This window comes from Microchirus variegatus (assembly GCF_963457635.1).
Source record: "Microchirus variegatus genome assembly, chromosome: 15".
Taxonomy (NCBI): domain Eukaryota; kingdom Metazoa; phylum Chordata; class Actinopteri; order Pleuronectiformes; family Soleidae; genus Microchirus; species Microchirus variegatus.
Genome location: NC_139816.1, coordinates 80,130 through 97,248, shown reverse-complemented (window position 1 = coordinate 97,248; position 17,119 = coordinate 80,130). Strand labels below are relative to the sequence as shown.

At 42.4% G+C, this 17,119-nt stretch overlaps 1 protein-coding gene across 1 annotated transcript; it reads left to right on the top strand.

Annotated features, from left to right (window-relative positions):
• The first annotated feature begins 267 nt into the window (after window positions 1-267).
• jcada (junctional cadherin 5 associated a) lies at window positions 268-16,087 on the top strand. Its single transcript, XM_083901293.1, has 6 exons — window positions 268-285; window positions 3,783-3,880; window positions 6,279-6,774; window positions 8,561-9,466; window positions 10,465-13,970; window positions 14,217-16,087. The coding sequence occupies exons 3-6, from the start codon at window positions 6,422-6,424 to the stop codon at window positions 14,249-14,251; spliced, it is 4,800 nt and encodes a 1,599-aa protein (XP_083757419.1). The 5' UTR covers window positions 268-285; window positions 3,783-3,880; window positions 6,279-6,421; the 3' UTR covers window positions 14,252-16,087.
• The last annotated feature ends 1,032 nt before the right edge of the window (window positions 16,088-17,119 follow it).

The window sequence follows — 17,119 nt, the reverse complement described above, 5'->3', positions numbered from 1 at the left end:
TGCGCGCGCGCGCGTGTATGTGTGTGGGCGCGCGTGTGATTAGTTATGACCTTATCACTGAGCAGCAGCAGCAGATCCTGCTGGAGAGAGGAGGTCTGCTGCTGCTGCTGCTGCTGCTGTTGCTGCTGTTTTCTGCTGCTGCTCCACACACACACACACACACACACACACACACACACACACACACACACACACACACACACACAGGGCTGTTCCTCCTTCAGTCCAGAGCAGAGCTGCTGATCACAGCTGAGGACGAAGCGGCAACGACGACGCATTTCACAGGTAAAACAAAGTCTGCGAAGTCGAGTCATAGACGTGTGTGTGTTGTGTGTGTGTTGTGTGTGTTGTGTGTGTTTGTTGTGTTTGTTTTTATTTGCACATACAGACACATCAGAGGGAGCGAGGAGCTCTTACCGTTACTGCTGCTGATGTTACTGCTGCTGATGTTACTGCTGCTGATGTTACTGCTGCTGATTTAACTCATGTTACTCATGTTACTGATGTTACCGATGTTCCGGTTACTGTTACGGAGCAGCCGCCTCGCGCTCCGCTGCCCGCCCGTCGCTGCCTCTTCCTCTCCCGCAGGGATTATAGGATTAGAAGGTGAAACAGGACGGTGTGTATGTGTTTCTCTGTTTTCTTCTAACTTGCAGCAGCAGCAGCAGCAGCAGCAGCAGCAGCAGCAGCAGCGGCTCCAGCCTCCGTTTGCGGACGCGCTCCTGTCAGCTGAAGGTTAAAGATTAGTGATGGAGCTAAGTCAGGCTAGTGTTAGCTCCACTGTGACGTCCTCTGAGGAACAGAGGCCAAACTCCGCACACATTACATTGTACAATGATGTTCTGTCTTACAGAGTTGTTTATATGTATATATATATATATGTTTGTCTGACATCTTGTTTACCATTTGAACTTGAAGAATAGCTTCGGCATGCGCTTCCACTGGTTATTCCATCTCAAATGTGCTGCGATCATTTAGCAGCCGAGTTATAAAACAGATTATCATTCAGATTAGAGAACTATTTTTAATCTGTTTGTGAAAATGTGTCTGAAACAAGACTTTGGTGCTGAGAAACCTTCATGAGGCTGATCCCTGATCAGTGATCCGTCTTGGTGTCTCATGTGTAAACTGTCCAGACCACAATGTTAGATATGGCTGCAGCAGAGCCCCCCCCCCCCCCCCATGCCGAGCCTGTCAATCATTTCATAACGACATGATGACGCTCGTGTTGTTGTGCTCGAGATTCAGGTCAAAAGACAACGTGAAGGAAGTGAAAGAAGCTGATGCTCTGTGATGTTTGCACACTGACACTGTTTTCTGCAGCATGTGTGTGTGATGATGATGATGATGATGATGATGATGGCGGCTGCTTGACCTCTTTTTCTTCCTTCTGCGCACACTGGATTATTTATTAACCTTAGTGGACACTTTTCTTACCTGTTTACATATAAGTTATAACCTTTTACTCTCTGCATGAGTGACGTTATATAATATAATATTATATATAATAATAATGTCAACAAAGGTCCTCCCATGAATAAATTGATCTTATTTAAGATTCATGTTTCTGAAAACGTTTGGTAACATACGTTTCTATGATATTATGATCATTTGAAACATTATGGGTAACAAACATTCTGATAGCAACATGTTTTGTAACATGAGAACATTTTGTAACATTTCACAAATATTTCCAATAAGATAAGAGACATAAAATATTCTTATTTTTCCACGCACACATAATGAATGGTCGCTGCTGTGTCTTAAGGATCGCACAGGGTTAGTCAGGGTGTCTTCACTGATGACATCAACAACCTCTAGTGATGCCAGCATCATGTCTCATGGAGACATCTGATCAAATCACTGTGATGGTTTGTCAGGTGTTGAGTGACCTGCTCCCTTCACACTGTAGCTCAGCTCAGATTGTAAATGTTCACAGTCTGTGTCGACTGCAGCAGCTCAAGGGTTAAAAAGTAAAACGTGGCCTGGTTAAGCAGCAGTTTCACAGAAGACTCTTCCAAAAACCATAAGTGTGTGTGTGTGTGTGTTTCACACATCCTTGAGAGTGTGACGGAGTGTGAAACAGAACCTTCTCGATGCCCTGAGGGGGTGAAGTATGGTGGGCTGGCTGAGCGTAGGGAAGCGGCTCATTAATTCCTGAGGAAAGGGTTGGTCAGCAAAAAGTGGAGAGGCCCTCCACAGATCTGAAATGACTCATTTGAGTTCAACTTTCAGGAGTGGCCTGAAAGAAGGCTGGAAAACTCCCTGGTGTTGCAGTCTACTTATCTTAAGGCCACATTTCCCCCTTTCAGAAATGTGTGATGGCAGAGAGCTCTCTCCTGTCTCTGTCTGTCAACACTTAGCTGCTTTCTAGGTCAGGCACATGAAGAAAATGAGTTTTTCTGCCATTGGGTAGCTGCAGCTGAAGCCTCTGAAAGTCATCTGATGTTTGCCTAGCTACAGGAATCCCCTCAGAGGTGCTGCTGCATGATGTCACTGATGATGTCACTGATGATGTCACTGATGATGACGCAGGCATGAGGAGGAAGAACGCTGGAAACCTGTGAAAACCACTGACATCTGCCAGTGTGGCATGGAAGTGAAGCATGAAATGAAATGCATTTCACAGTGCTTATACGAGTGTGAGCCTGGTGGAAGCACATGTGTTTGACAGATGGTTGAGTTGAGCGACCTGCTTTGTGCTGTTTGTTTCATATGCAGTGATTAGAGATAATTAGAGATAATCCTGGTCATTCATTTCATTTGTTTACTTAGCAGATCTTCACGTTCATAACGGCTTCATGACAACATATTACAGACCTGTAAGACCTGCGTTTGCTGTTTCCTTGACCACTCCTCATATATATACATATATATATATATATATGTATATATATATACTTCACTGGACTGTTTATCACATTTACATCTTTTCTGCTGCAGAGCAAGATCCACACAGCCTCCATCTGATTAGCAGAAAGCCAGAGCACTCTCACCCTGATCACTGTGTTCCTGGCTGATAAACCACTGTCATGCTGGACCTGACAGACATTAATCACCATGAACGTGGTTTGGCTCAGCCTCAGAAGCAGCGTGACCTGGGAACAGTTCAGTGTAGGTGAAGTTTACTGCAGCAGCATCACAGAGCCTCTTTGGATCAGCCTCATACATTTGACTTCAGTGACTGCTGAGGCCATGCAGAGAATATCTGTGCAGCCCACATGCTGTTACCCATGAGCTGCCATTCACCAAAGCAAAACAACTGTTGCCATGAGAAAAATAATATAAGTGGCTGTTCTTTGATTGTTTTTTACCCACAATGCTTTGCCTGTTGCTCATCTTTGTATACCAGGAGGGTGTGGATGCTAGGGAGAACACATGGGTTGTAATGTGGTAAAATTATTTTCATTGTTTGTCATCAGTGAAACATTTGTTCATCTGTTATTTTACAGCCTGTCTTTTAAAGTGAGAATACATAGAGAATATCATTCTTACAGATGGCTGCTGAGCGCAGCAGGGTTTATCTGATGGATGGCAGTTAGCTCCCTATATATGATGCGCTCACAACATTGTGTCGCCTAGAGCTTGGTATGAGTATAACATGAGGGTGTTTGTCCGTCCAGTTTGTTTCTCTAGGACAAACAGCAGCTCACACTGTTGTGTCGCCTCTGTCCTCATGAGAAGCTCTCTCCACTGGAGATAAACAATCTGCTGATGGTTACTGTGTGTGTGTGTGTGTGTGTGTGTGTGTGTGTGTGTGTGTGTGTGTGTGTGCACACTAGGTCCAAACAGATGTGGGTCAGAGTCGAGCCAAGTCACACACACCCACTGAGGTCAGCTGTTACAGATCCAAGGAGACTGGGAACAATGATGTGGAGAGGTGTGGCTCATCTGGTGTTAAACATTTGTTTTGTTGTGCCTTTTTCACAGGAGTGTGTTACATTTAGATTGTTTTTGTTTGTAGTTCTTGTAGCATTTTGGAAGTATGTGTTGTTTTAACACATGTTTGTAAGCTCTTCAGAACATCATGAATCACACTGACTGAGGAACACTCACTTCCCTTCTTCCCTTTTACATATGTGATGATGAATGAAAGAGTTTCATTTATAGTCAGATATATTTTGCTGCTTGTAACCTGTAGAGTTTAGACCATTCAATACACTTGTGTCCTCCCTGAGGCCTGATATAGGTCTCTCACCTGTCCTCCATCATGAACTCATCTCAGCTGGGTCATGAATAAGGATCTGACACCAAACTGTCAACCTGAGAACCTTTAGCCTGTGTGGTGGGGGGGACGGGGGGACGGGGGGCCCACCACACACCCCAACCCACAAACTTGGAGTAGAAAGATGAAGAGTACTGAGCTAGCGTTGATGCACAGCGAATGATCAGAGAAAATGTGAGGCGGTCTGTAGGGAAATGCCAGGCCTCATGTGGTTCTGTTTATTTTTAGCTTAGGTTGCAGCATCTGTTATCCATAAACTCTATCATTCATTTCTGTCTAAGGGAGTTGTGTCATTGTGCCAGTCTGTCATTTTCACACAGGAAGACACTGTAGCAAAACACAATGTTGTGGTGTTTTGGGCGCTGAAAGCTGACCATTGTTTCTCACGGCTGATGAATTGGGTAATTCCATTTTTTTCACAGTAGGAGCACATTTGTCATATAAAGGATGGGAGTGATGGTGGGGTAAGGGTGGAGGCTGAGGTCAGGTCATTTTACAGGATGGTGTTCCTCAGGGTCACTGATGATGGAGAGGATGATGCCAGGACCAAGTGCCTTAGTTGAATGATTTTACCAGATCAAACATCATATGGATATTCAAGGCAGATCATATGCAACTATCTTGACAGAAATACATTTTCACATTAATACGTACCAGTGTTTCCCTAAACATTGCTTAATGAAGCCTTTGCCTAAATAGAGGGATAAGCTTACAGGGTGGAAGATGTATGATTATGATGCCAATGTGTTGTGTTCTCAACGCCTGACAGGCTTTCTTTAATGGGTTCCTAATATAAACATAAATATAAATATAAACACCCACTACAAAGTTGTAGCCTCTCCTTGAGGGGATTATTCAAAACACAAATGGAGAGAGTTAAACTCAGGAATATTAACTGGGCAAACGCCAAGAGTCAATCCTCCAAAACTAACAGGTTTAGAGTTTAAAATGAAAAAGGTAATCATATTAGAGCGCCAGACATACAAAGGAAGCAGCATTTCATGGTTGTGGATCTTGTTAATCAGGTTCAAGGAGGAATGAAGCAAGGAGGCAAGAAGGGAGGGAGTGAGCAGGAGTCAAGGATCCTTTTATCCATGGATTCTTTTTCATTTCTGTTGGACTAAGCTAAGAAGTTAAACACATGCTAAAGTGTTTGCATTCATCTTTTGCAGAACTATAAACAAGCAAATTGTGATTGATCAGTGATTGTTTTTAAACGGTCTGACTTGCACCGGATTCTGGCGACACGGCTCAAACTAATCAGTCATTTGTTATTAAGGACAGTCAGTTTCAGTACAGTGAGTATTGAATGTGTTGCAGCAGCGTCTTTTCAGGGCAGCAAACACAACAACTCTTTACCCATAAGCAGATGCTCCCTGGACGTCATCATTCATTAATTTTTGTGGTATCTTACAACTGATCCATCAAGCCTCATATGCACAGACACGACTGCAAACGTTGATTATTGATAAATCATTTCATCATCAGTTTCATCAGAGATCATACACTTATTTGTTCACATCACTTGTTTTACCTAAAACAGTCTAAACCAAAGATATCCAGTAAGTCAGTTCACTGACAAATAAAAAAGAAGGTGCATCAAACCATTTCGTTTATCTTTATCCTCCATACATCGTATACATATTTTCAGTGCATGCATGCTAAAAAATACTGTAGCCATAAAATACTTTTGAGATGAACGAGAAATGTTATGAGAAAGAATGCACATGTGAGCAGAGAGGAACACAATCATCACAAACTGAGCAGGGCTTCACTGCTAAGAGCTGTGTGCAAGTATCCGTGGAGCCAAGTGTGAACTGTGGCATGTTGTGCTTTTACTGCCACACAAACATTCTGCTCAAATATTATCCTGGTTTATTTCTGACATGCTTGATTAGCTCCCAGTCTGACTTAGTTCTGAACAGATGTGGAAAGAAGGTTGTTGCCAGGAGGAGAGTAGAGAGGCAGAGTCTTGGTCATGGCAGCAGGGATAATGGTTTAGCCTCACCTCTACTTCTCTGTCTTTCTCTTGTCCCTTCATGTCATTTCCCAGTGATGGCCTCAGCTGTTTGGCTGTGCTGGTGATCCTGCCACTGCACCAAGGGAAGGAGGAGAGACGCCGTGACAAGCGACCTACTTTCCTCTCTCTCCAAAAAAGAGGAAATCATATACACACCAGCATAAACAAATGCCACCATGTACAGCGTGGAGGACCTCCTCATCTCTCATGGATACAAGCTGCCGAAGCATGCCACCTCCTCATCCACACCTACCCCAGCTCCAGCATCCTCATCCCCACCACCATCCTACAACAAACACAATGAAATCCTGGAGAACAGACCCACCTCCAGGACTGTGAATGGCTACGAAAGAGGATCTGGGGCATCCTATAGGAACAGTGGCAATAGCAGGCAGCCTCAACCATTCAATAGTGGCTGCACTAACAACAATAACGAAGCCAGGGACAGAAGCCAGCCCAGACGGGAGGGTGAGGGCCGCAGCCATGTTGACACCCACTCCCTGGGAGAGTCGCTCACCTCAGACAGTGGGTAAGGCTCATGTTTAGTAAGACTAAACCTTGTGTTATTCTGAATATGGCTTGTGTCTACACCTTATCGATTCAAGGCACACTTTTCTTCTAGTTAAGATGCTTTATTGAAGGCAATTAATGAAAGCAAATCATTCAGGGGGGTTGTTTATATATATATATATATATATATATATATATATATATATATATATATATATATATATATATATACATATATATATCAACATTAAAAGCAGATTTTAACACTGTAACTCAGTCCATCTCTTCTTTGCTTCTTCCACTCAACTTGTGGGTCACTTCTGTCTTTGAGGGGAGGGAGGAGGCATCATGTCTGCTGGAGTCTTCATCTGCCACATGGGACCTGGAGTTGTAACCAAATCAGCTTTTGTGAAGACACACACACACACACACACACACACACACACACACACACACACACACACACACACACACACACACACACACAGGCTTTACACCTACTTATATAATGCATCATTCATCAATAATACACCACTCGTGTTTGGTTTATTTAAATATGAATATGGAGGAAAGGCTATATTTAGCTTTGTCTGGAGTTATGCAATGGAAACCCTCTTTGATAAGGACTGCTGGAACGTGTGGTATTTCCAGAGATGTCGCTGAGTCGCAGCCAGCCTGTTTCTTTCCTCAAAACAAGATTGCTTATTTTGCCCATTTGCACAGATTTCTGGGTGTTGGTGTGCTATATTGAAAACAAAGTCAATACAGCTGTTCCCATGTCCACACAATTAGGCAGGCTTGTCAGTTTTTATTTATTTTTCTCGAATCCCTCTTAGCCAACAGACAGATGAAGATAGTCAAATGACCTTGAATAATGTATGTGGTTGTGCTTGTGTTTTTTTCTCTCCTCACTTTGATGTCACTTCTATTGGGAATGTGGGAGTTCAAAAGACATAGTTTTTGCTATTTCAGTCTGTTGTTTGTTTGTCCTCCCTTTTTCTCTCATCCCAACCCCTTTTTTCTGGGCACTTGTGTAGATAAGAAACAAACCCAGTGCTTCTCTGGTTAAACAGTACAACTTAGCCCTAATTAGACTAATGATCATATTCAGCAACAGCTAACCTCCCCTTCCCCGAGTAAACATCTCTGGTCAGTGATGACTGTGGATGGAAATGTCGAGGGTTAGTGTAGGGTTGAACTCGGCCTCGACAAACTGTGTTGTCAGTCACTCCAAAACATATCCAGAAACAATCCAGCAATCCAACAACTTTCATTCCATTCAACTCTCTTCTGTGCTATTACAGGTGTTTTCCTTCCTGTGGTTAAGATGGAAGACGATGCCGCTTATTTTCTCAGAGCCAAAGCTGAAGATCAGTGTACTAGAAAGACAGCCAATGAAAAGTTATTTAAATTGCTGATCTGTCTTTCTTTGAGGACATCAGGGACTAACATTCAGTTTGCGTTATTGTGTAATGTGAAAATCACAATTACCAGCTCTGCTACTTATGGTCATCTGTCTCCATCTAGTGGGAGATGAATTCAGTCCAGTATACCAGAGTACCATTAGCTATTCCCTGCACCCTGCATAATTCCTATTGTCATTGCCCATTTGTTCACATGTATGTCAGTGTTTTACTCATTTAATTGCTTAAATAATTCTGAATAATCCAAAGCTTTTATTTGATGTGTGTAGTATAAACCCTGGGTTAGACGTGCTGCATTTTATTTATCCTTTTCTAATTTTCTAAAAGCATTTTATCCGAAATATCAAGTGTTTCTTTTTACATGTGGATGTTTCCTCTCAGGTACTGTGATGGCACAAGAGGTCCACAGGCACAGACAAAGGACTTGTCCTACTGGAGGAGAAGAGGCCAGGATTTCACTGTGCTTCTGGATTATGCTGACCACGGAGGACACAGGGGTTATATCAGGTCAGAGGGGCCTCAGCAAGCCAGAGGCCAAGAGATGTCTGCAGAGGAGCATCAGAGGGCAGCTCAGGAGAGGCAGTGCTGGGCAGCACAGGTTCAGGCTCAGGCCCAGGTCCAGGTCCAAACACAGGCCAAAGCTCAGGCTCGCTCGAGAGAAAGGGAGGCTGCTCTTCATCAATGGAAAATGGCGAGTGAGAGGAAATGCCAGAGCCTGGGAACAGATGAGTGGCATCCAGCTGTGAACTTTGGCCGCCAGCTTTCTCAGAGTGAGGGTGAGTGGTGGGCTCCGGAGCAGCAGCGAATTCATGCCAGGACACCTGAGGGCATGATAGTCCACCCAAGGACCAAAGCCAAATCACAATCCCTACCAAGGATGTTGCAGCCTGAGAGCCTGCAATATGGTCAGGAACTGTATAGGCGGGTTAATGGCCACCCACTGTCACACTATGACCTTTACAGAGCCCCCCGCTGGCCAGAGAATGGCAGGCCAGCTAGTGCCAACCAACTGTCAATGACACCAAAGCCCCGCTTCAGCCGACCTCCAAGACCTCCCTCCTATGAGTTGCACCAGCAGATCAGGGGAAGCTACGAGATGTTGTCTGCCACTCTTCCACAAGCTCGAGACAGAACACCACTTCCCATTTCAAGAACAAGTGACCCCCAACTGGACTATTTTTCACAGGACTCTGGACCCCCAGGATACATCCCTCCCCCATCATACAAAAGAGCCCCTATAATGGCAGCGGGACGTCAAGGATATGGCGAAATTGCTGTTGACTACAGGTAAATACATTATTTTGATATATCGTTAGCCTAATAGCATAGTTGCCTAAGTCATATTTGAATGTTTTCGGAAAACAAGAAAAAACAATTTTTTTAGCAAGCACGTTGGTAAAGTTAGGCAGATATCACAATTATCAAAAAAAATGACTTAGGCTTTTATGCTACTACGCTAACAATATTTATTTATTAATTTGATATATTATATTTATTAAGAAGTTTAGTTTTTTAAGTTCAACGTTCTAGTTTAATAAACATGTCATCACTGACTCTAACTGTCCTGTCTAAACTTATGACTTATCTGCTGCTGGTCTCTTTCTTCTGTCTCTACCTCCCTCTTGTCCTCTCTCTCCCCCGTCCCCCATTTTTTCTTTCACCCCAACCGATCGAGGCAGATGCTGCACACTTGAGTCTTTGTTCTGTCAGAGATTTCTTCTTCTGTTAAAGGGAGTTTTTCTCTCCACTGATGCCTCTAGTGTTTGCTCATTGTGTGAATTGTTGGGTTTCTCTGCTCTGCATGATGTTGTCTATGTACAGAAACTAGAGATAATGTATGTTGTGATTTGGCGCTAAACAAATACAATTGAATTGAATTGAATTAGGTTTTACATTACACTTACCTGCTAGTCTTAAATACTCAAGACATTGAAACAAATAACAAGTATAATGTGAGCTGCGGGGCAATATTGCAAGAAATGCAATAATGAGACAATAGAGAAATATTTTGTATTTAGGAGTATATATATATATCCTTATAGGAGTATTTCACATGAATACAATTTTTAGGTGAGGGGGTAATAAGCAAGTAATAACCCAAAAAAGTGTGGATGGGTTTTATGTTTTGAATCTGTTTTTTATTTTTGTCCTTACTTTTGCTGATAGATATTAATGTGTCTGTTCACTGCAAGAAATGTATTGGCACACTTGCTAAGAGAGACATACTGCATAGAGCAATATTAACTACTTACTATATTATATTTTTTTTCGATATCCTCTTTTAGATACCGAGGGGATGTGTACCAGCAGATGCAATTGGCTCCAGGTGAATCTCACTGGTTCACCAGACATCCAGCTGCCTCCTTGCCTGATCCTCAGAGAGATAGGAGCTTGTCCAGCCAGAAACAGCTTTACCCAGTGTATAATACCAAGGAGCACATAGGTGGAGGGCTCCAGTATATCTCTTTCGATGACCCACGTATCCGGCACATTTCCTCAGCCCTGGGTGGCAACTCCCTGACAGATGCTGACAAGATCCGCCACATTCGCAATGAGCTTCCGAGTGTCACCGTGTCTGAACCTGCATCCGACGACAGTGCCTTTTTGCCCCCACCGTTGGGGCCTTTCATTGCCGCTAAACTGGCCGTTGATGCCAACCAGATGTCTCGTAGCAACCTTGACAATGACAATAACAGGTGGCACAGAGATTTGCACAAAGAAACTGTCGATAACTTCCCAGCAACTGACCAAAATTACAACAATAGATATCCCAAAAACCAACGGCCTCCTTCATCGCCCTCTTCAACCTTCCATTCTCCATTAACAAGAAGTTGTTCCCGCCAGGGGCCCAACTCTGACCAAGTCTTTGCAGAAACGATCACCCAAGTCAAGAAAATTGCCCCAGGTTCGGGGCCTGAGAACAACAGGAACACAAAGAGAAGAGTGAGTGAGACCATCTTCTGCCTTGTGTCTGTCCCTGTTCACACACCCATTAACATCAGCAAAGACTTATCAGCAGATCAGAACAACAATGAGACCATGCCAAGCCTGACTGTCACCAACACAGAAACCTTTGCTGTAGGCCTCAAAGAGGCTCAAAGCATTCGAAGCAAGTCTGTGAATGAGATGCCCATCAAACCCCACTACTCTCATTGCCACACCAGCAGTATATCCTCAATGAGGAATTACAAGAGGGCTCCGTTAATGAAGGAGATAATAGATGCTTGGGCACTCCAAGCCAGTGAAGACAAAGAGCTGTGCTATGTCGGTTCCTGGCCTGAAAACCAGTATCGAAACCAGGAAACACAGACTGGCTCCCCTCTGACACTGGTAAAAAGTCCAGAACCCCAAAGTCCCCCTGGGGTACCAGAGCCAATCCAGTCTGGCTCAGACACAACCACTGACATTGGTGTGGGAACAGAAAATACTTCCTCCTGTGGTTACTCCCTGACAGGCCAGAAAAGTCTGCATCTCTCCAGCAACAGCGCCTTCTCTCGTCTTAGTCTCAGTCCAATACAGCCACCATCAATGCAGCTGCCACAACAACCATTACAGCAAAACCCATCGACCTCTCCATCCAAGGCCCAGGAACACACAAACCAGCAGCCATCCTCTCCCAGGAAGTCCAATTCCTGTCCCCCAGAGTGTGCAGAACAAGTGACCTTTGGACAGTTTCTCTTAAAGCCTGTGAACCGACGACCATGTGATGTTATTGGTGAACTGGAGAGCATTAATAAGAAAATGGAAGACACAATCAGCAAGAGACCCCATATGGGTCAGTCCGCTGATTATATGGATGGGATGAATAATAGAACAGACCAATTTAAATCAGAAGCACATTTCATGGCTGGTCCAGAACCAAGCAGGGAGGCACTCATTCTTCCACCAATGCACACAGAAAAACCCACCAGTATAAAGGTCAGATCAAAGTCTTTTACTTCGACCAGTGATCTTGACTCCATGGATGTGAGGGGAACATTCTCCAGGCCTCAGGCCAACAATATGTCACCAACAAATGAGCAAACGGTGCTACCCAGTGCAGGCCTTATAGACAATTGCCTCTTGTCCCCACTATCCGTACAAAATGAGCAGCTCTACAGACAGGATATACCAGTCCCTGAAGAGTCCATGCTGAGAGATGTGGGGCTAACTGTATACACAGAGACCCCTGGTGGTCCTGGAGAGCCAGTGCAGCGATCACTTTCAGTCCCATCACCACTAAGTCATAAGGAAACACATCAGTCAGTGCAGCAGGAGAGTGTGATAGCACTTATTAAAAATAGTGGTAGTGCTGAGCGCAAATCAGATAAAGAACTTCAAGCTGAGGTGGATTCAGAGAGACAGAATAAATTAGACAATGTTCCATCAGTCAGGGGTGAGGCAAATTCAAACAGAGCCAGTAGTGAAAGCAGATTATCACCCAGGAGAGAAGGTTCACCACATATTACACGGCTAATCAGGGAGGCTTCCTTCCTGTTAGAGGATGATGATAACGAGACATATGCCATCACAGAGGCTCTGACCTGTAAGGAGTTAACAATAGCAGATAAGCACCTGGAGAACTTGCTGTTTAAAGAGAAAGCAAATACTTTACCTACAGAGGACTTGAGCAACCTATATGAGGTCAAATATGCAAAAGGTATTCCTGAAAATGAGTCCATCGAGCAGAGGGCAGCAAGGATCCTGGGTATAGCTGTTCCAGTGGAGGCTTTAGGTGTGGCTGACAACCAGGATGAAACAAACACCACTGTTGGAGAAAAACAACTAGATCCAAAAGAAGAGACAAAGCAAGTGATTGGAGAGTGGGCTTATGTCAGAGAAGAGACAACAATTGTCCATCAGGAAGAGATAGAGGAGGTACAGGGGACAGGGTTAGGCATTGACTATGAGGAAGGTGACAGAAACAAGCTCAGCACCAATCACAGTAGTTATGAACATGAGTGTCTGGACCTGCCCGAGTTCCCACCCACTAAGCTCTCCCTATCCCTACCTGTCAGTCCAGTTGAGAAGCTGGCACTGAGCATGTGCAGTGGGGAGAAGAAGGCACGAGGTGGTGCATGCAAACTAATTGAATCCCTGCAAGATAAGCTAAACTCTTCTGCGTCTTCATCTGCCACATCCTTAAGCAGATCGACTGTAGACAGAATGGCTCGTCTGAAAGAGCTGGACTCAGTGTCTCGAATAAGACGCCTAAGTCTCAAAGGGTCTGAATCTGGAGGAGAAGCTGATTATATAGAGAAAGATGGAGACGGAGAGAAAGAGGAAGTTGAGAAGCAAGAAGTAGAGGCTAAGAAACTGGAAGTAGAAGGAACGGAGGAAGTTTATGTACATGAAAGACAGGATGAGTTTGGAGAGACCAAAGATGTCTGTAAACCTAAAGAAGTGAACAAAGTCATATGTAAGAAAGAGAAAAGACAAGAGGATGTGGTAGGAAAGATAAATGTTGAGATTGCACTGAAAGTAGACAATGATGGTGTTGAATTAAAAGTGGAAGAGCCTGAAGGAGAGGTGGAGCTGAGAATTGTGGAGGAAGGTATCGAAAAGCCACTGGAGAAATTGAGAGATGGACAGAATGCAGAAGCGAGCAGCAGAGATCAAACTTTACTGGACACAGAGAAAATAATTGTTCCCAAACCAAAGCAGCGCACTAGGCTCCAGAAAAAGCCTCCTCTGCTTCCTAAACCACGCAGTGTTCCCAAGAGGGAAATAACAGCATCCCAGCATCCAAGCATCGGCTCTGGGATCTGTGAGCCCTCAAATGTGGAGGATGAGGAGATCATTTTTGTTTCAGGTGGGTTCTGAGAAAACATGAAATAGATGATTGGATATGTGACATTATTATACTGTGCTGTATATGAATACTGTGCCGTTTTTTTTGCTCTCATTCAGTGAGTGTGAAAAATGTGCTTCAATCCCTTGTCTCTGTGTTCAGAAGGACGTCCTCTCACATGATTCTCAGACAGTACAAAACATGGTTAAATCAGCCCTGAACGTTTGTGTTGTTTCATAATCTCTCTTTTTTCCATTTTCTCATCAGACACCTATGACCCCAGTCGAGTGGAGAGAGTGTAACCTCACCACTGTGGGAATGTGTGCTATCATCTCAACGTATGGCTCAGTCAGCCATGACCCTTCTTACAGACCTGACTGTCCTGGTGCTGCAAAAGATACAAAGGACAACTGGGGCTGATTCTCCAGGCCCTTTCAACCCAGTCATACTCACTTTTCTTTTCTTTCCACCTCTCAAAAAGTTTATTTGCTAAAGCAAATGCATATCCTCTTTTTTGTTTTTGGAAAAATGCATGTCATTATTCCCAGTCAGCACTCTGGCTCTTCCGCGAGTGTGGGTGCTGAATTATGAATGTAAAAGTGCTTCTGCTCAGCAAACAAAAGAAAATGTAATAGAGTAATAAAAAAGGCAATGGTATTGCATTACAATCAGTATTTACCTACACCAAATGTAAATAAGAAAGAGTTACAACATTTTATGAAGAATATAATAAAATATATACATTAAGACACTTCAATCCTGAAGAAATTTCTATTTTCTTATCTATGTTAAGATGAGAGTAGATTTTTGGAAGCGTGGTCTCTGGGTGTATTAATAATAATAAGTCGCCCTGCTCTTTATTCTTATACTTGTGTGATAGAGAATGTACTTAGAGAGCCGGAATTGCAATGAGAAACACTGTGGTCCTTGAATAGTTTCACTTTCACAAGAGCAATATTGATGTTACAGTATATGCAGGCTTTTGTGTTAAGGCTCCATTTCAAGAAGCTGATTATATTTTATTTGTTGCTATGAAGCGTTATGTTTTGGTACAATTGTTCGATTTGTGCTGCTGAGATTATTGGCTTAATGTCAACACTGAGCACCCCATAATCTCCTCAAACACTCAGAGATTACACAGGGAGAGATTCACCTTCACTGTCTCCCAGTTCTCCAGAGCTCTCAGCATCAGCAGTTGCATCGTCTATCAAAAATGTTATATTTTGTTAATTGTCAAACAAGAGAAAATCTCTATTTTCTATATGAACTGGTGGTTTTTGTTCTTCATGTCTTGTGTTTGTGCAGGGAATGACAGCTGTAGCTACAGTAAAAACTGGAAATTTATCATCCATTGTACTTCAACAGATGAGAATTTGAAGTTGGATTTGGCAATAATAAATATTCAAATGGAGGTGCTCAGTGTTGTTGCTGTACAGAACATAGATGTTGGAATACTAATACTACTGTGCAGTAAGTTAATGTTGACATGTCTGTGGTTTGTAGTTAATCAGTTTACCTATGAGGTGGCATTAGCAATACAATAATTCAAAATCACACCAAACCAAACTTTGTGCTATGCATTGGACATCAACATTCACTGGGTTTGACACAAAAATTCAAAGCTAAAACTGCAGACTCGAGCGACTTGTTTGAAGCTGATGGATGTGGTTGAAGACTTATGTGGAAATGGCTGTGATTTAGTCAGTGGAAGTTCTGTCTTTGTTCTTTGTCCAACACAGTACTCGTACCTCAGTGTTACCTGGTCATCCTTGTAGGTCCTTTTGCACTACTACTTCTTTGTAACAGTAGACAGACTATTGGTGCATATCTTGCTTTGATATTTTCTATTTTCATACAGATGTATGTACAGTTTCTTTTGTGTGTGTGGCATCTTTTCTTTCTCTTTTTTTGTGTGCATGAAGTGCGTAATACGCAACAGAGGAGAGTTGTATTTGCATATAATTGTATTTGGTACTATACAGTCTATCCAATAAACAAGTGTTATATTTCATACAATGTATATTTTATTTTTAAAGATTAAGCTACATATTTAAACAGAAGAAGGTATTTTTAGATTATTGTCAAAAGGGATCTGTTTTGAAGGCACAACATTTGTCTGTATTTGCTGGGATCATTAAAATGGTCATGAATAGAGACAAGTTTGTGCTGTTGTTGCGGAATATTCATAAATAAAAGTCTATGCATGACACATGTTGCATCAGTTTTCTTTGTGGCCATTAATATTTTTCCATAATTAAAGGACAGTGCAATAATAATTTCTAATAATAATAATAATTATTATTATATATTATATTATATTATTATTAAATATGGTTTTGGCAAATATTTAACTAATGATAACCACAGTGATTAACTTATTTCTGTAGCATATTTCATGAATAAAGTAACACAATGTTAAGCCAGTTATCAAGAAAAAAGGTTGACATAGTTCACTATACAAATGAAATACTAGTTTCCAAATATGCATCATTTTGAATTATGATGGGCCTATATTTAGGCACAAAAGATGTGTAAGTGTACATCACAGCTTATTAACATGTGGATATAAAAACATTTGATTGTTGTTTTTATGTTGTATATTATTATAAACCCTTTCAAGTAAATACAGCCACAAGATACTTCATTTGAAAACAAAAGTGAATTCTAAATATAAAAACAGAAACATGTCAATGTAAATACAATATACCATAACTAATTACATAAATATGTAGTAAATACTACTACAAATATAAAGCCTATGCATTATTGTTTGAACTATTGTACAGTGTGAAATTAAATTGTGACATTCAATGCATACATTTAAATATCTAATTCCTCTTCACTGCAGCCCATCTGATGTTTTCGGCTTCATAAAAGTCAGGCTTTGACCCCAAGGTCAAAGGTCATCTCCATGACCAAGCCCTGTGTCTTGTACAGGGAAAACACTTTTGCAGGGCAGTAGATAAACTTCTCTGGCACATCAGGGAAACAGGCATGAATATGAGGGTTGTCTGGTGACTGACGTACATCATTGACTCTGGCCAAAGACCCAATGCATCAAGCTCTTTCCTCGTCCATATGTTCTGCTGATGGGATCAGTTCCACTGGGCATGGCAGAGCTGTAAATCACATAATAAAACAGCATAAAGATATACATATGGATGTAGGCA

Excerpts from the sequence above, each read along its gene's own strand:
- jcada (XM_083901293.1), top strand. The coding sequence starts at position 6,422 with ATGTACAGCGTGGAGGACCTCCTCATCTCTCATGGATACAAGCTGCCG. Across the intron at positions 6,775-8,560 it reads TCGCTCACCTCAGACAGTGG|GTACTGTGATGGCACAAGAG; the intron begins GTAAGGCTCATG and ends GTTTCCTCTCAG. Across the intron at positions 13,971-14,216 it reads GGAGATCATTTTTGTTTCAG|ACACCTATGACCCCAGTCGA; the intron begins GTGGGTTCTGAG and ends TTTTCTCATCAG.